This window comes from Vipera berus (assembly GCF_964194415.1).
Source record: "Vipera berus genome assembly, chromosome: 4".
Classification (NCBI taxonomy): Eukaryota; Metazoa; Chordata; class Lepidosauria; order Squamata; family Viperidae; genus Vipera; species Vipera berus.
This window is the reverse complement of record NC_138206.1, coordinates 46,208,744-46,229,394: the sequence shown is the minus strand read 5'-3', so window position 1 is coordinate 46,229,394 and position 20,651 is coordinate 46,208,744. Positions and strand designations below refer to the sequence as shown.

General features: G+C 32.9%; 1 protein-coding gene across 1 annotated transcript in view; it reads left to right on the top strand.

Moving 5' to 3' along the window:
- The window catches only part of ROBO2 (roundabout guidance receptor 2), a gene marked incomplete at both ends in the record, with an annotated part of 410,756 nt that overhangs the window by 256,504 nt on the left and 133,601 nt on the right, over window positions 1-20,651 (top strand). The window contains 7 exons of the mRNA XM_081326352.1: window positions 1,063-1,187; window positions 3,794-3,965; window positions 9,827-10,032; window positions 15,574-15,655; window positions 16,837-17,002; window positions 17,731-17,897; window positions 20,032-20,153. Coding sequence (XP_081182478.1) covers window positions 1,063-1,187; window positions 3,794-3,965; window positions 9,827-10,032; window positions 15,574-15,655; window positions 16,837-17,002; window positions 17,731-17,897; window positions 20,032-20,153 — 1,040 coding nt within the window. The remainder of the gene's footprint in view (window positions 1-1,062; window positions 1,188-3,793; window positions 3,966-9,826; window positions 10,033-15,573; window positions 15,656-16,836; window positions 17,003-17,730; window positions 17,898-20,031; window positions 20,154-20,651) is intronic.

Below are 20,651 nucleotides of genomic sequence, written 5' to 3'. Positions count from 1 at the left end.
GGAATCTCAAGTTCTCTACCAGAGGCCTGGGAGTTTGAGGGTTCTGCACAGTATCTTAGCTGTCCCTAGCACTGCACTTTTTTGAACCTAAAACTCTGATGTACATAGGATCTGTTGGAACCACTCTCCCAGCTTAGGAGTCACATCCCTGAGAGCTCTTACCACACTTAGATTAGTTTGGTCTTTACTTTCCACATCCTCTCTAATTCCTCTTTCAGACCTTTCACTAACTTAGACATGTCAAACACAAGGCCCGGGGGCCGGATCCAGCCCGCAAAGTGGGTTCATGTGGCCCGCGAAGCCATCCTGGCAACAGTGAGGGAACGTCCCCCACTGCCTTGGCCCTGGCCCAGAGACCCTCCTCCTGCCAGAGACCCTCAGATCTGTCCCACTCCTGCCCAGGCCCCCATAGGCACCCTTGATGCGAACAATGTAGAGCTGGCCATGCCCACCCAGTAGGCCATATGCACTCTAGCCACGCCCACCCAGTAGGGCACGCCCACCCTGGCCATACCCACCCGGCCCCTTGAAGGCAACTGCAATGCTGATGCGGCCCTCAGTGAAATTGAGTTTGACACCCCTGCTTCTCATACTCATACTGCTTCTACTTAATGTTGCTGTCACTTGGCACTGCTGCAGGTTATTTAACAAATCTGCCCTATTAGCTTTTACCAATAGATTAAAAAATAGCTAAATCTTAGTTTTGATCTAAGTCTCACAATGGAGAGCTATGTTTGAGGCATTCCATGGAATTTGTAAGATATTTCTTAAAAATTTATATTGCAGTTTCCATTTTTATATAGTTGCCCTAACCCTACTCTGTACTGTACAAGACCTAGGTCCACACTTTGTCAGAGTAAAACTTCAAGATATGCTGTACACATGCTCCTTTAAGAAACTGTATTCCTTGTTCTTCAATTCAGCTTTTTCTAACTTCTATAATTTTTACTTGTGATTCAAAGTTGATTTTATAAATTGAAAGTACCATGGCATTTAACTTTTTGATATAACTGCTAAAACCTTTCTTCTTTTAATGTCTTATTTTGACTTCTCACCTCATAGCACCTCCACAGTTTGTGGTAAGGCCACGTGATCAGATTGTTGCCCAGGGAAGAACAGTAACATTCCCATGTGAAACTAAAGGAAATCCTCAGCCAGCAGTGTTTTGGCAAAAAGAAGGCAGCCAGGTAAGTTCTTTAAATGAGAATTCATTCTTTAATTACTAGAGATATACAAGGCTTTGGAACCACTGTATCAGAAAGGGTATTTACATCAAAGCATATAAAAAACAAAACAGTGTTACTTGCCAGGCTTATGCAGGTTATGTTCCAATTTGCAGGCAGTATCAGCAAGGGGGCACAATTCCCCTATTTATTTATATCAGTATTGTGAATGGCAGTAATAATTTAATAATAATATTAACTTATTTTCAAGACTTTAAAACATAATGAATTGATCCAATAGGATCATTACATCAGTGATTAATTTATTTTGCTATCCAGTAAGTTTTTACAGAATTTAAATATATTATGCTAGCCCTTTGTCTCGCCAACAAACTGGAGAAAATAATTTAGCCTTGTTCTCCACAATCTAAACCACAAGAGCTACTTTCAACGGAATAGAAAATTATTTCTATATCTTTTTGAGGATAGCTAGCTTATATGCACCCTTATGGTTGAGCCACTGAAATATTTTTTTCAGTTATATATCAGTTAAACTATAAAATGTATAAGTTGACACTCTATGAATTGAATAATTGATGTGTCATGTTACCACTGTATATTGGAAAATTACAGAGATGTGGATCGAACATTTCCTCCTACGAATGGTTGCATTTTTCTTTGTTTCAAAGCTTGACAGGTTTTTTGGTTGTTTCCTTTAATGTGCAATGTGAGCATTATTTGAAGGACTTGATTCATATAATTTAAAAGTTGATTTCATTATAAAAAAAGTATTCTTGGCTTGCTGTTGAGAAAATTTCTTTGAGGAGAAAATGTATGCCATTTTTAAAATTAAAATAAGAATTGTTAACAAACATTTTAAATATGTTAGTGTAAAGTCTTAATAACATGGTAATGTTTATGTAAAGTGGGCTTATAGTGTCACACTTGAATCTAATAAAGTGGACATCCATCATGATGTAATAAAGAGAAGAGCTTCTAATTAAAGTAGGATATCATTTGCAGGATTACAGTCATTTAGTGTAATTGAAAAGTGTTAATACCCTTTTTTATCCACTTTCATTGGTATTACTTCAAGGGTAAAACATTTTAAGGTGAAAATGTATCTTGCTTCTTTAATTGAATGCTGTTACCTACTGATTGTAACATGTTGAAGCTGTTTAATTACAAACCTGTAGAATTAATTACAATATTGAGACCAAGTTCCCAGAGGGCTTAAATGTTCTCTTTTTGGCAAATAAATGTAACATAAAAATTGATACCTCAGTTGTTTATAATCAAACCTTGAAACATAGTTCATTGTGATTCATTATTCCCACATGTTGTTTTCTTAATTGAGCTTCAATAAAGCAACAGAGGTTAACCAGGTTAATGTTTCCACTCTAATATAAAAATGTCTGCTCTTTGTAGGGAGACATCAACCTTTTAAATGTTTAAAAGTCCTGTCATTGCATTTTATCATGAATAGTAAAGGCATGTTACTTCAGTTTTGCCTAAATTGGATATATAAATTATACTTTTTTTATTCTGTCATTAATTTTACATTTCCTCCCTCAAAAAGAAAGAAAAAAAGCAAACTCTATTGTCTTGTATAATCATGATCATATTCTTATGATCATGTAGATTTACGTTACTTATATTAACCTAGTAATGTAAATTTTAAGGCATTCTTATATTGGACTGGTTCTTTTTACTCTTTTACTAAGAGTTGTCAACTAGATAGGAGAGGAGTTAATAACTGTCCCTGGATTTTTCATGATGGTAGTTAGTATAACTGTTTATATTTAGTAGCTTTTTTATTGAGATTTTAATCATATATTACATAAAATGCAACAACTTTATACTAAAGAATATGTATACTTTATTATCTGTTAGATTTCAGCAGTATATTTCCAATATTCTTGAATAAATGAACCACGTTTTTTGCAGTATTGTATTTGGATAATTGATTCTGTTGTTAATGGCTGGATCCCCATATTCACTAAATCATACCATAGATTTGGGGGCATGTTAGAACATGCTGCTTTGATTTATTTTTAAAAATATCCATTATTTATGAAATCCAAGTGAAAACACACCCAACATTAAAAAATTTAGTTCTTATATTCATCATCACCATTTAATAACATAGAATTTACTATAGGCAGTCTTCTGAAAAATCATAACAACCCACTAACATCTGATTATTTAAATACATATGGGCAAATAATATAGTTTTCTTTTTAGAAATGTAGTATCTACTGACAAAGCTATTTATGTAATTACTTGTTTTTCTAAAGCTTATTATTAAAAAATGATTTCTGAAATTTTGCTGTGTTTGGGAACTTTAAGGAAACCATTTTAAATGTCCCACAAAACCAATAGCTTAAATTATGATATCTAGCTGAATATTTCATAAGTAAGGAAAATCCTATTTTCCAATAAAACTGTGCACCTACCATATTAAAAAATATATATAGTAAGTTCCAATTAAAAATTGCACCAATTTCTCTCATAGGAAGTTATACAACCATGTGTACATAGTAATGTGCCCATTGTGAAGAATGCTGCTGTTACTTAGAAAATCTTTAGTGATTCAGCTTTGAACTAAATGATTTGCATTACCTCTACAGAATCTTCTATTCCCGAATCAGCCTCTTCAGCCTAATGCCAGGTATTCTGTGTCACCAACTGGGGATCTTACTATCACAAATATTCAGCGGGCTGATGCAGGATATTACATCTGTCAAGCACTCACAGTTGCTGGAAGTATCTTAGCAAAGGCTCAGTTGGAAGTTACAGATGGTAAGAAATGACCTTCATGATATATTGTTTTTATTGTTATATATTGTTTTATATATGCTTATGATTCCAAGTCATGAATTGTTTGTAGATCTAAACCAATTATTTGGATTGACCAAAAGGCAGTTAGGGCAGTTTAAATAAGAAGTTACCAAGACAAGAATAAAGGTAAAGGTAAAGGTTCCCCCGCACATGCGTGGTAGTCGTTTCCAACCCTAGGGGCCGGTGCTCATCTCCGTTTCAAAACCGAAGAGCCAGTGCTTTTCCAAAGACGTCTCCGTGGTCATGTGGCCAGTATGACGAGACGCACAGAACGCTGTAGTGGTAGTGGTCCGTAGTGGTCCCTATTTTTCTACTTGCATTTTTACGTGCTTTCAAACTGCTAGGTTGGCAGAAGCTGGGACAAGTAACAGGCGCTCACTCTGTTATGCTGCACTCGGGATTCGACCCACCAAACTGCTGGCCTTCTGATCGACAAGCTCAGCATCCTAACCCACTGAGCCACCACGTCCCCTTAAGACAAGAATAATTGAAACCAAATACCCTGTTCTCTCATTCACCCACTCTGACAAATGTGTAGATAAGTGGAGATTCTTTAGGACTTCTCATATGCAGATAATTATTTGCTATTGGTATTTATTTTTAATAGCTACTGAAAGTACTTAATTACTGGAAGAACTAAACTAGAAGTAATCCCCATATTATATAATTCTAAATCTGCAAGTAGCTTTAGTCTAAAGTAAAATCCTACATGCAATTGCTTACAGTAAATATACATATATATATATATATATATATATATATATATATATATATATATATATATATATATATATATATATATATATATATATATATATACACATATCCCATGACAAAAGGGTATAAATTATTTTGGACAGAATGAATTGTACCAAATCAATTGATTCTTAGTCAGAAAGTACTTTTCAGAAAGAGGATAAAATCTCTTTCAGCAAAATGACTATCAGGTGAGAGGGAGAATTTTTTATATAACGTAATGAGTATAATATATAAGTTGCTTAGTCTCTGCCTCATTTAGTGACCAAAGTTATAACCATACTAAAAAAAACAGCTTAACAACTATGCCCCACAGTTATGTCCTTTTCAGCACCTGTTTCCTCTTGCTTATTTATACCATACAAAAATGTTTTTAAAGAGAGACAGAAGCAAACCCAGATCTGCTGAAGGAAGTAGCAAAAAACAAAGGAAAACTGGAGTAAAATCATAAGTTGGGGTCATGTAATTTTCACTTTTGCTTAACAACCAAGTAGTGGACTGTCAATAAGCCAGAGTTAAAAATTTATATGAATATAATATCCCTGAATTATATCTAAATGTGATAAATAAGGAAATCTAAAATTTTGTGGCACTGTTGATGATGTAGGAAATCCAGAAGCCCACACTATATGTTATAAGTAAGGTGATAGATGACCTCCTATTGGTATAATTTACAAGCAGAAAAATGAAGTTTTCCTTCACTCTCCTACAGGCTGACAGGCATGAGTTGCAAGTTATTCAGGCCTAGATATTAAGGTAAAATCAGATTTTTCCTATTAAAATTAATAGGGATATATCAATTTTAGCAGCTGAATTTCTGGTCCTTTACTTAGAAATATGGATAGTTAACACACTTTCTTTTTATAGCACTTTGCATTACAATAGATTTTAAAAATATGACTTCAATATTTTTTGTGGGCGGGGAAGGTATCAGGATTTAAAGTAGTGGTTAATTCTTGAAATGAAAACTGTAGTGAAAGAAGATCAAGGCATTTATTTAGGAAAGCCAGTTTAAAAAATAGTTTAAGTATGAATCACTCTCTTCATGAGTTATTTGAGTATCTGTAACACAGAAGTCATTGAGATGCATTTAGCACAGTTGCTAAACATTTTGATAAATTACCCTTATATTATATTGTATAATATTTTATTTTATATGTTTATAATATTTTTTAAGAAAGCATTCTTTATTTGAATTTTTTCCCCAAACATTTATGCTATGTCATTAATATTAAAATAATTCAATGCAAAATTGATTAGTATTTCAGGGCATTCTGAGCCATCTGTTTTTGCAATCTTATTAAATACCTTTAGATTGCAGAATTTTTCCCATTAAAAATGTTGCATTAAAGATTTTGTTTCATAAGTTCTGTAGATACTCAGATGTTTCATTAAAAAATAGCCAGGCTAATTTGAAATCATCTGGCTTTTTATTCGTCATGATTTATTTTATTTTTTTTATTTTAATTCCATTTATATCCCGCCCTTCTCCGAAGACTCAGGGCGGCTTACAAGCTTAGCAGTAATTTATAAATGATTTATAGATAACAGTTCAGCAGCATTTTTTGGTGGAATAAAACAGGGCTTTCTTTTCTCAAAATACTATAATGCCTGATTGGAAAAGAAAAAAAAATTGTTACATTTTTAAAAATATGCAGCTAAATCCCGAGTACTAACTATTGTCCTGTTCCCACTTTAAATATTGCCTTTTTCATTCTTTATGACAAAATGATTTATTTTCATGCCGTTCATTTTTATATGCTTAAATAGACATTTTAAACTAATGGAAGAGCAGTGTTTTTAAAATATGTGCCTGTGTTTCTCTAGTAGTATTTCGTTCGTTAATAAGTAGTTCAGCTGTGATTGAAATAAACAGTGCATTCAGTTCCTGGTCAAGAGGACATGACATGTTAATGTTTGCAAATGGTGGTGGTAGAAAGCTTAAATGCAATAGGATGTGAAGGGAATAAGTCAAATTAGACACATGGGTTATAACAACTTCTTCCTTCATGAAGAATTTTATTCTTTTGCAGGATTTATTTCTATGGAACACAAACAACAACCTATCTTAACTTTTATTTATGGTTTATTAAATTTATATGTCAATTGATTCCCAGCATGTTAAATGTCAAAAGCAAATTTAAAATAACTGTTACTGTTGCTATCTTTTATCTTTTTATTTGATTTTATTTGATTTCTATAGCCACCTACTGACATTTTTTTAAGACAGAATTCGTTGAAAATACCATATAAAGAATTTCATATAATAAGGATTACATTTCATTTAGCTTTTCTATCTACTAGAATTTTATGGAACTACTAGAAAACATGTAAAATAAAATAATTTTGTAGAGAAATTTTATTAATTTGTGAAAACAAATCAACAGTTAAAGTACCAATGTCTGAGCAGGGTTTAGAAAATATTACATTAAATAGTTTTGAAATTGAATGAAAATGTCTATGAAGTATGCTTTCTTTCTCTGCTCCATCAGTGAAGCATAAAAAACCCTAAAATACATGTATATTTTTCCTTGTTTGCTTGCACAACAATATTAAAATGCTGTTTACAATAAGCAGTACTGACACTTGCTTTAACAGTTTAGGCAGACTTTATGTAAGATTACATTATTACATTAAGTCTGCCTAAAGTACATACATATACACATATACATACATACACACAGAGATACATGGATACATATATGGATATATTTAGAGTTTTATTGTTAAACAAATAAGTAAAAATAAATCAGTTACTATAATACTAAATAGACTAAACTAAATTAAATTAATCTTTAGTCTAAATAGAATCAAATTGACATTAAGGGTGAATGAATAAAATCTGAAACCACAATGGTAAATAAATAAAAATTAACATTTTAGAAAAGGAATATATATTTGAATATTAAAATGTATCAAAATTGCCAGGTTAAAATGGCTGTAAAATATAATGTAATTAATTATATTAAATTAATCTCAAATGTTATATTGTCCGTCATAATTCATATTTCAGTAGATTTTCTTTAAAAAGAAAATATCTTTGTCAATTAATTAGGTTTTGCTGTTGAAATACTTCTAATCCTTTAAATGATAATCATAAATAAAATATTTAAAAGCTTCCTGGCCAGAAGGCACCAAATTTTGTATAAATATAAACAATACATGAGCTTCCATATTAAATGCTTGAACACATTTTGAAAATAATTGCTCATATAAATAAGATAAACAAAGGGACTTGTGGCCCTTAAAGAGTAGCAAATATATTAACAAGTCACAGTGATGTGATTATCGCGTTCTACAAATGTATTAATTAATATTCAGTTTCATTTACACATAATCAATTTTACAGTCCTTAAATTTCAAGAAGACTCAGCTGCTCTTCGGGAAAGGACATATGCAACTTTTATTGTTTTAATCAATAAAAAGAATGATATATTTAATCATTACTAAATAAATCAATTACAGTTAAAATAATACAGTTTTCTGTGTGTTTGGTTTCTGAATAGTGACTGTTAATCTTCTTCAATACTTAGTTTTGTTTTATTCCTTTTTTCTGAGTAATATTAGTAATAGCACTTAGACTTATATTGTGCTTCAGAGTGCTTTATAGCCCTCTCTAAAGGGGCTGTAAGAGTCAGCATATTGACCCTAACAATCTGGGTTCTCATTTTACTGAAGGAAGGCTGAACCAACAGTAATGAAAAATTACAATAAAATTAACTTAAAAACAATGAACAATCTTACAATATTTCTTTTATAAAAATAGCTTGCGGGAAAATAAACATTAATATAATCCTTATATATGAGATAGCTCAGCTGCAGAATGAAATATATAAGTAGTCTTACATGCCAAACACATTTTAATACTGTATTTTAAGCATATAAATACATTTTACATCCTTGTTCAAAGTCATTTTCTGAATGACTTAATGATTTTCTTAATGATGGCTTACATAGGTTTTAATAAATAGCTTGTTAGTTTCTCAATGTATCTATTAATCCAGAAGGCTATGGGTATGAAAAACATACTTGGCATTCCCCAGAAATCTACAGAGTGGATATAAGGTTTTATATAAACTGTAATAGAATGTATGGTGTTCTTAACTTTGTAAGGCATCTTGTACATTCGTTCTCCTATCTTGTGGGTTGGTTTCTGAACATTTCACTACAAGGCTAGGTAACATCTTCAGTGGTGTTTAGGGGATGTCTGTGTCTGTGTCAGTGTACATTTTGGAAGTAATTTCATGGAAAATATTCTTTATATATGTATAGACCACTTTGGAGCTAACCATATTTTTACAAAGTCACAAAAATATGTATTCATTTATATTAATATTTTTGCTTGATTTACTGCAAAGAGATTTTTACAATATTCCTTTTTTCATGGAAAAATTGTGTGGCTAATACTTCACCAACTATCAGTTTCTTTTTAAGCAAAATAAAATGTACGATGTGTCAGAATATTTGAATCTGTTCCCAAATTAAAGTTATATTTTTACCATCAAAAAGGGCATTTTGGTAGGTATAGGCTTTTACAAGATCCTAATTGTGGAAGTCTTAATAGATTGCCTTTTTTCTATTGGCTTTCATTATTTAGTAATATATATTTTATGCCACCAGGATTTGGATGCATATTCTAGAAACAGGATTTGTAACTCTAATTCACATGTATTCTTTTTTATCTTCTATTCCTTCATTTTATATTACCCAAGGTATGTCTTTATGCAACAAATTATTATTAATTTAATAAACAACATAAATACCTTCTTTAGAAAACGTTTTTTTCTCCTGTGCCTTTGAATCATTGTTGAATAGTTACTGCAGTTTTATGGGCAAGATTTCGGAAGTGCTTTTCCATTGTCTTCTTCCTGAACCTGAGAGGGAAGGTCGCTCAACTACTTTGTGCCTAAATTGGTATTAGAGTACACGGTCTTCAACTACAATGAACTGGCTCTTAGCAACTACTAATATAATTTTCTAGAAAACGATTTTCAAAATAGTGGCATCTGAGTCTGAATATTAAAGAATATCTACTAATATACGCACGTATATATATTTAAATTCAGTTTTAACAGATAGGCCTCCACCCATCATTCTCCAGGGACCTGTAAACCAGACATTGGCAGTAGATGGAACAGCTTTACTGAAGTGCAAAGCTACTGGTGACCCAATGCCTGTTATCAGCTGGTTAAAAGAAGGATTTACTTTTCTTGGCAGAGATCCAAGGACATCTATACAAGATCAAGGAACTTTGCAAATTAAACCTTTACGGGTGAGTATATTTTGTAACAACATATTTACGTTTCTGAAATCATGAGAGTAATAGTTAAACGAGAGGTGCTTAATTATTTATTGATTGTACATCTCATGTGGAAGTTTAGGCACTCTAGATTAATGAACAGAAGCTGACAATTTAAATGCATAGTTATTATGTTTACATGCTCCAAATAAGAAAAACTGTGCATATGGCAAGTGCAGAATTTTGGACAATCTTCCTGTTAATTAAGTGCTGCTGCTGCTCTTCCTCCTCCTCGCTTATGCCTCTTTCCTTGTTCTTTCTGTAGGTGAAGTTCTTAATTAGGTTTTAATACAAAATTGAATTTCTAGGGCTATTGAGCAATTATTCAGATAAAGAAAATTCTATAGGTAACAAATATTCTCACAAACTTTCAGGTTTTAATTTTGTTATATTTACTTTCAACAGCCATGACCTCCTCTAAGCAGCTTTCTAACTAGCAATTTTAACTTGTAAGAAAAGTAAATGGGTTAATGAATATGTTGAAATCAAGGCAATAGTTAAAAGAGTAAAAAAAATCTCCACTGGAACTGCTCAATTTTTGTTTATATCTGCAGAACAGAACTAAAGTTTAATTAAACTACAGTTTAATGATCTGACGAAAAATATGGCTGACACTGGAATAGTTATCCACCAATCCAGTATAACCAAAATAAGTATTGGTTAATTAATTATAATTATAATTGGAACAAGCATTGAGTAAACTGTTACAAACAATATTTTATTCAATAAAGAGAAGAATATTTGTGAACATTAATGTATAAATATAAAATTAAATAATATGTATGGAGCATGTGACAAAATTGAAATGAGATAAGTTACTGATAGACAAGAATAAATAGTAAAACATATCAGTAATTACTTCAACATATGATAAATCTCACTTTTAGGTTCAGAAGAAAGAATACTGTTGCTTAGCTACAAAATAGTTATCCTTGTATTTATTTTCCTATCTTCAATTGCTGCACATGATGACATTTTAACTCTAACTAACTCATGAATGATACATATTTACAACTTTGCTTTCCAACATACATGAGATAGTGAACTGATTCAAGGAACTTTGTTATGTTTTCCTGGCTTTAATTTCCAGATCTTTAATATTTTCATTAAATTCTATTTATTCAAAAACATGTTACCCAATTATCTGCACAAACTAGAATAATCATCCCAATGATTTTTTATATAAATACTAGTTTCATTTATTATTATTTTCTATTAGTTGTCTTGAGTGCTTGCAAGACTGAAAAGGTACTTTATGTCTCAAATAAATAAATCATTTTGCAAAAATGCTCTGGCGAGGGTTTTAGTTCGTAAGTGTTTCTTTTAAAAATTTGCATTCATCTTTTGATATCTATTTTTTATAAATTCATATGTTTACCCAAGAACGTATATGCACTCATATGGACATATAAAGTAGAGGCATATAGAATAGGCCAAACTTTAGATTTGATTTAAAAGAGATTTTTCAGAATGTGCATGAGCATAAATACCTGTTTGTGACTAATTAAAGCAGGCACAATTGTTTACAGAACATAATGCATCTGTAGTATAGTTTTCTTTAAATATTCACATATATTTTCCATTAAGTTGAAGAAAAGTGTGTTCCCATATCTGTTTATTGTACGTGGATTTTGTTGCTGCTGCCAATTTCCAGTTTTTTGGCTTCCCTATACAATTTCTTTTAAGTTCAGTAACTTTACTATTAATGATTTTATGAGAAAATGCACAGGAGGTTTATCTTTACTTATTCTAACTGAGTGCTTAAGATGAATGCCTTTTTATCAGATGACTCAGCATTCCATGTATCTTTTATCTTTTGATGTCTTCTGTTTGTTGAACAGCTTATTCTTTTTCTGCTTGTCATTATATATTTCAGTTAAATTCTTCAGAATCCTTCCAAATCAAAATTTAATCTGTATTTTAATCAATGTTGTAGTCTTTTCTTAGTTTGTTTGCTTACTATAATCAACTAGTATTCTTTCCATTGCTGTATTGTCTAGTATGGCACATTTTATTCAATTCTTTTACCACACCTCTGCACTTTACATCCTAATATATTGCTATATATTTTTAAATTACTTTTATTAAAATAAAAAAAACAAAGCTCATATGGAATTTTATTTTTTTAAAAAAAATATCACATTGGTAGATCTGTTATGCAACATTATTGCCATATTTTTATGATTGACCTGAAGCAATCAACATCCATCATTTCTGACTAAGGCTGTATTTTTAAGTTATATTTTTTAAGTTATATTAAGTTATATTTTAATGTGGTATGCTGCTTTTTCTAAGATTGAAGTTCGTCCTCCAAATTTCCTATGGTTACCCATATTGTAACTGAAGTTTGCAGCAATTACAATTATTTGTCAAGCTATACACTTTTCAAATGCCTCATCTGTCATGACTTTAAAGTAATCTATTAAAATAGTTGAGAAAAAGTGAAAGGAAATGACCATGCAGTCATATGCATGACAAGACAATTTGGAACAGTTTTCAAAGCAGCTAATAAGAAACAGACAGTTTATTCAAAATAAAGTTCCATGTATTTCAAAACCCAGCTTTTAAATATACACAGCTTTGTTTCAAAATATTTTTTATTAATTGTTGCTGTTGTAATTCCAAAATGCTTTTTGAATATTGGTGTTCTAAATATGATGCCAAATTTGAATGCACTTTCTTTTATTATATGCTTTCAGTGCAACTATTTATTTGTATAGGTCCTGGCAACAAATTTTAATCCATTTTAATATAGACATTTGCTGCATTTTTAAGTAAAATCATACTATGTTACTCTGTTACCCAGCTCAGTGACAAAAAATATCTTTTACAAGTAAATTTCTATTTCTAATTTCTACTTTCTTTTCTATATACTCCAGTATCTGTTAGAACAGGGGCCCCCAATCCCCGGTCCATAGACCAGTACCGGACTGCAGCATGCAAACAACCGGGCTGCACAAACAAACAAAGCCCATCTACAGGATGCAGGCAGCACACAAAACCACGCCCCCTTCAGTCTGCAGAAAAACCTCTCTCCACGTAACTGATCCCTTGTGCCCAAAAGGTTGGGACCTCTGTTTTAGTACTTGGCAAAAGGGCCATTTTGCAAAACTGCCTTGTCTCTGAGCAATCTATTTTAAGGCAGTACCTTGTCATACAAAAGTGAAACTCTTTGCCTGAGCACCACAAATAAAAACTAGCAAAAAAAGCACATGGTATTTTGTTTTCCCTTATCTAGCTATTTTACTGGAAATGGCTAGCAAAACAACTTGATGCAGTGTCTAATGTATCACCAAGAAGCACATGAGGAAATATCAAGGAAGTGCTTCATAGAAGCCTTAATCCAAGTCTCATCCAGGTCTAATATTTCTAGACTTTAATACTGTCTATTCATCTTGATCATTATTTTTTCCACAATTCATTTACAAGCCTTCCTTTAACAAATTCTAATGTTAATTTTGCCTCAACCTACCACGTTTATCCTTTGTCCATAATCCCATGCAGTTGTTCAAGACAGCATTTATACATTCTTGAATGTCTTTGCCTTTCCCAAGTTTCATCTGATGTAGTTTTATTTGAAACAACAGCTTATTATTCACTCGTCTTTTCATAAAATCCAGGATAAGCCCCCTTTTCTATTTTCTAATTTGTTAAGTATACCTATTTTATCCAAACTTTCTGCCCTAATTAATGGCTTCTGGCAAGCATTTACATGTTAGATGTTTGCAGGCAATTGGTCTTTATTCATCTATAGTAGGGCTTTTCAACCTGTGGTACGGGTACCACCTGTGGTACATTGGCACCTGGCAGGTGGTACGCGACCATCCTAGAAAAGTGGTAGCGGGGGAGGAGAATGAGCTGAACCAGTGGCAGCACCGCACAAGCCTCAACTAGAGATGGCTGGAGCTGCAGAGCTGTCAGGGCTCAGCGAAAGCACCAGGATCAGCGCTTCTTCGGGGCTGTCAGGGCTCAGTGGAAGTGCCAGGATCAGCACCAGGCTCCAGCTGGAGCTTGGTGCTGATCCTGGTGCTTCTGCTGAGCCCAGAAAAAGTGCTGATCAGCTGGAATGTTGCAGCATCTCCAGGGTCTTGTGATTTACATTCAGATGCTTGGCAACTGATTCATATTTATGACGGTCACAGTGTCCCAGGGTCATGTGAAGTGACCAAAACCTGCTGCAACCACCCAGCAGATGGGGGGAATAAAAACCAAACACCCCCCCACCCCCACTGCCAATCCTCAACAGAAATGCTCACAATAATGAAAACCTCAGACAGGAGGAAGAGCGCCGCCAGCGGGCAGAGAGGTGTCTTACTCGTCTGTGGCTTGGGGGCCACTTTTTTCAGTGCCCTTGTAACTTCGAACAGTCACTAAGCGAACTGTTGTAAGTCAAAGACTACCTGTACTTCACTTTTTTTCTTTTTTTTTGTCATCACGTTTTTGACACTTTGCTAGGCAATTGGTGGTTCTCAGATGTTGCCATATCCTAAAAGTGGTACAATGGGTGAAAAGGTTGAAAAGCCCTGATCTATAGAGACAGCTAAATATTGCTCAATCTAGCAAGTCCATTAATCACTTGTGCTGATAAAAGATCTTCCCTATTGAAAAGGTAATAGCTGAAAAAGTGCAAAACTTTTAAGTTTACAAAGTAATGTGGTATAATGAATGTTGGTTAAGTCCTAGACTAGAGGGTAGGTTTACAGTAAATCAAACCTGTGCCATAGAGGATCACTGATTGATTTTGGATCATTTATTACCTTTCAGCTCAACTTACCTCACAGATTTTTTATGAGGAAATAAACAACAACAAAAAGAATGCTATGTATACTGTCTTGAGCTCTTTTACAAAAAAGAATACAAGATTAATTACTTGATTCTCCTCAAATACTTACAAAAACAAACCTTTAAAAATTGATTCTTTTTTCTGTGAGTCTTGGAAAAAAATGTTAAATCTGATGGTTTAAGAAAGCAGAAAATGTTTATGATTTAAAATCAAAAAGTATAATTTTGCTCTTTCATTGTACTTCCCAATATAGACCATTTAAAAACAATTTTATCTTGAATCATATAGTTCAGGAACCTTATATAAAAAACTGTAGAAGTATACACTTTTACTGCTCTCTTTGTGAAGTATATTTTACTTCAAGTATGAAATAAAACAAAAATGTACTAGAACAGAATCAGGACATTCAATACATTATCACTGATTCTTATTAAAGTTTTTCTTAAGCGCAAAATTAAGTATAATATTATTTCCCCTTTAAAATTGTAACTTTAAGCTAGTGATAGTAGTTATGTGGGACATAGGTTGGGATGGAAATTTGAAAATATATAAAATAAAGAAATTATTTCAGTTTACTAAATGAAATACATAATTATTTTTTGTGAAATATTGGATCCCAGTTTATAATAATTCTGAATAATGCTACCCTCTTAGTTCACAACAAAAATATTTTTAAAAAGAAATGAATATTTTAAGTAAAGGATTGATATTTCTTATTTCCATGTCTTTAGATATCTGACATGGGTACATATACTTGTGTTGCTACAAGTTCAAGTGGGGAAACATCTTGGAGTGCTGTGTTGGATGTTACAGGTAAGGTATAACTATATAACACCAAAAAACAAAACAAAAATATACTAGAACAAAATCAGGACATTCAAAATGTTATCATTGATTCTTATTAAAGTTTTTGTTAAGTGCAAAATTTAATATTTGTGCAAGCCTTCTACACATATAATGAAACTTTCCCATTTTCTACTCCCCCTCTAGCTTTCTAGCTTCAAGACCCAGTAGTAGAAGCCATTGAACTGGCAAAATTTAATTCTAAACTCCATAGACAGGTCAGCAAGCTTAAAGCACTGTCTATAATAGCCATTGTGGCCCTTCAGTATATTGACAAACTTCATATTTGTCCCTCCTAAAAACTATGCATGGAAGGAAATATTAAATCCAGAGACAATGGTGTCCATAACAGACCAAAGTGACATCAACATAGCAATATATGTGGGATTATGTCATCACTCCCAAAGATGCAATTATATAGTAATAATGCAATATATAATGCAAATGCATTGAATTTATTTCACATCATCACACATGTAAAATCATTTTGCAGTATAACCTGATGCATCCATATTTTTTCATTTTGGGGAAGTATGAAGGGAGATGATTTAAAGTCAAAATGCTTTATGTTCAGTAGAACGTATAAAGTCTATCCTCTAATTCAGGGGTGTCAAACTGCAGGCCGGATGCATCACGAGGAAACCACGCCCACCCCATTGCCGGCAATGGGGAAAAGGTTCTGATACATCATACGACATCATGTGATGTTGTGAGTTTAACATGTCTGCTCTAATTAGTTCCATTTTCCTTTTAAGATCTACCCAAAGAACGGGAAAATGATGGATCGAAAAATTTAGTCCCACCCATCTAAGTGCTGTTTTAATCCTGATACCCCACGATAAGTGTAGAAGGAAAAGATATTGTTTAAAACATGTTTTCTACCCCTCATTTAGCTGAATCATTATAGGAGAAAAATGTTGCTATAAACGGAAGTAGTTGGAATATCTTTTTCTTTCTCTCTTGCTTCACCTGTTACTGTAGTTGAATGATAATAAAATGAAATGATAAGATATGTTATACCTCAAAAGTATTTTAATATGTTGTGCATCTATTTAAAGCATTTTTATAACATAATTATTTAAAATGTATATTTAAATCATCCTTTAGTAAACAGCTATAAACCGTAAAATATAACCATTTGCATTCTGTAGAATTTGGGGGAGCAGCAGTTAGCAAAAATTATGATTTAAATGATCTTCCTGGACCACCATCCAAGCCTCAGGTCACTGATGTCACTAAGAACAGTGTCACGTTGTCTTGGCAGCCAGGCACACCTGGGAAGTTACCAACAAGTGCATATATCATTGAGGCTTTTAGGTAGGTTAAAAAGTATTATTGTTATCATCCTTTGCACTTTTGAACAAAATACTTTCTAAAGTTTTGGCTAATGTCAGAAATTTAAAAACATGGGTGCTTTTAATGTAATTAAATTGTATTTTGTTTTACATAGTTTTAAAATGTTTCGAACATTTGATTTAAACTTTCATATGAGTTTATAACAATAAAACTTGCAAAAATCTTTAAAATGTATTTTACCAACATATTGATAATGGATGAAGAAGAAATAGGAGGCTTGCTGTAAACATTTTTCAGTATTCTTTGCCAGTATCAACCAAATCTAGTGTTGCAGCTAAATACAGGACTGATACTTCAATAATCACTTATCTTTTTTTTATTCTTTTAAATTTATTTATTGATGATGTGGACTGAATATGTAGAGAGCTATCTCCTATTGTGTTACCTGATAAGATCTAGTAGGATGGACTTTCCTATGGTTGAAGGACCAGGTTAGGGAGAGATCATCATGAAGAAATTTATCTATATGGTCACTAAAGAGTTAACGATAATATGATGCCACATAATCAGTCATATGTTAGGAGTTTTGTGCTTTTAATTGGTTTAGAATCTATCATACTTTCTGTTGTTCTTGACAGCGTATTTTATGATGTCTTTATTTGTCTTTAGCAGCAGATAGAAACATATCCTTGACTATTTTTAAAGGTATGTGATTGCAGCTATAGTATTCCAATTCATTTTCATTTCAGCCAGTTGGTGAGCAATAGCTGGCAAACAGTGGCTAACCATGTTAGAACAATTCCTTACACTGTGAGAGGACTCCGTCCAAATACCATCTACCTGTTTATGGTGAGAGCTATCAATTCACAAGGGTTGAGTGATCCCAGCACCATGTCAGATCCTGTCCGAACCCAAGGTAACCTGAATTTATTCCTCAAGCAGCCTATCTGAAGTTAATAATAATATGCAATGCATATGCAAATGCAGAAATATAATATCTGAATGTATACCCCTGTATATATATAGTCTGGTATATATATATGAGTGTATATTTAATATTTGTACATAGTAATGTGTACATATACATTTAGGGTCACCGAATGACCAAAAAATAAAATTTGAAAAGGAAGGAATATGCAGGTGAAAAAAGGAAGGCTATTTGCCCAGAAATCTTTTCTGTTATCAAAAGAAGCAGCCAGAATATCATGCAGCTAAGTAATGCAACAGTTTCACTTTACTCTTCATAAAAATGGAGAACTGTGTTGCTTCATAAAGCAGCTTTAAAACACTGCTTTGCTCATAGCATTGTCAGTGTGATGCAGCCCTTTGAAACTAATGTAATAAATATATTATTTTTAAAGAAGTGAAATATAAGCCAAAACACGGTTGACTGTGGCTCCATATGATGATCCATATGACTTGGCAACACAGTAACCTAAGCACAATATATGGAAAAACAGTTATACTGATAGATAACACATTTATCAATATCCTCCTGAATGGAATGTTCCATATTTGCAATTTTTAGGAATTTAAATCTGCCTGACAAAAAAATTCTATTAATTTTTAAAAGTTTTCTTCTTGCTTTATATATGTATTCATATCAACCTATCTAATTTGAAATATATTTTATTGTAACTTCTAAAACTCTATAGGTACTACCTGGAAAGCACTACTACCAATGATCTTTGGGTAAAATATTTACACTATGTTTGCACAGAGTATAGTTACAGGAACACAAGGACTTTGTACAATGGTTGCATCACATGTGTGTAGGAGTTCAGTTTCCATAATGAAAGAATAATTAATCAATTATATAAGTTAATGAATACCTGGAGACCCACATTTGCAAATAATTATTTGAGATCCTTATATTGTTATACAATTATACCTTGGTACTCAACTGCTTTAAACTCATCAGATTTGGTACTCTACATATTTTGATGCAAAATTTTTGTCCCGGTACTCATAGCTTGTTTGGTATTCACACACAAGCTAGGACTTGTCAGCATCGGCTGCCCTGTGGCTCACTACATTATTCCTTAAGGGGAAAATTTTGTTTGGTACTCATCGTTTTTGGTACTCTTTGCACCTCCTGGAATCAATTAACAATGAATACCAAGGTCCCACTGTATTTAGAGGTTAGAAATGTCTTACAACATCTTAGAAGAAGCAGGATATCCAGACACTATTCAGTAAGGAAGGGACGCGGTGGCTCAGTGGGTTAGGACGCTGAGCTTGTCGATCAGAAGGTCGGCAGTTTGGTGGGTCGAATCCCGAGTGCCGCGGAACAGAGTGAGCACCTGTTACTCGTCCCAGCTTCTGCCAACCTAGCAGTTCGAAAGCACATAAAAATGCAAGTAGAAAAATAGGGACCACTACAGTGGGAAGGTACAGCATTCTGTGCGCCTTTGGCGTCTAGTCATGCCGGCCAAATGACCACGGAGATGTCCTCGGACAAGCGCTGGCTCTTCGGCTTTGAAACGGAGATGAGCGCCGACCCCTAGAGTGGGAAACGACAAGCACAAATGTGCAGGGGAACCTTTACCTTTACCTTTTTATTCAGTAAGGATTCAGGTCTTGGTAAGGGACTGAGATTGCACTGATAACACTCTAGGACTACGTGTTTGAGAAGTTAGGTTGGACTGGTGTACATCTCATGACCCTTGTAGGCCTCTTGGTGGCTTTCAAAATGTTCACAATAGTATCTGGCTTACTGCCTGCAGGGAATAGGAATTGAGACATTCTTTTATAGTGATTCTGCTCCTTCTTCAGTGGACATTTCAGTACTATTTGAAAAATAAATGTCCAGTATTTATTAAATTAAATTTATATCTTATAAAAATATTGCTACTATATAAATCAGAAGTGCTCTATCTGGACCAGAATCCAATCCCACTACTCCACTCTTTGACAATAAACTAATTTCTGTAAGAACATTTAAGTGAAGTTTATTATGCTTTCAATCATCATAATAAATTGATTTTTAATTGACTCTCCTTAGTAAGATAATAAGTTATTGATGCACATTTATATGTTTGACCTGGCAGATATCAGTCCACCAGCACAAGGTGTGGATCACAGACAAGTCCAAAAAGAGCTTGGCGATGTAATTGTGCGACTACATAATCCTGTTGTGCTTACCCCTACCACAATTCAAGTGACCTGGACGGTAAGACATTTGAAAAATATATAGTAAAACCTCTGAATGTTCTTAATTTTTTTTCTTACTCTAATCAGTAATTGTGATATTTTAATGATTTCTGGTACTTTATATACAAGTAAACTCTATGAGTTTTCTCTTGGCCAGAAGCCTATTTTGTGATCTTGTCAAGGCTTTTTTTTAATACACCTTGCTAATTGACTTTCTTTCCTGTTTTTGCCTAACCCAAGGCTATCCACAGGATATAGTCAACTTATGACAGCTCATTATTTGTGTAAATTATTCAAATTATTCAATATATATATTGTGCTGCTGCATGTTTCCTATTCATCGGTTTAGAAAAAAAGAATACTTGACTTTACTTACTAATATTTTACTCTAAAAAAGTAGATTGTTTAATCTATAGCCCAAGAGCTGAATTGCTTAATAATTCTTCATTATTTGATACATGCTAACATTCCTGTTTTATTAGAAATTTAAAAGTAGATTACATGTTGGGAATAATTT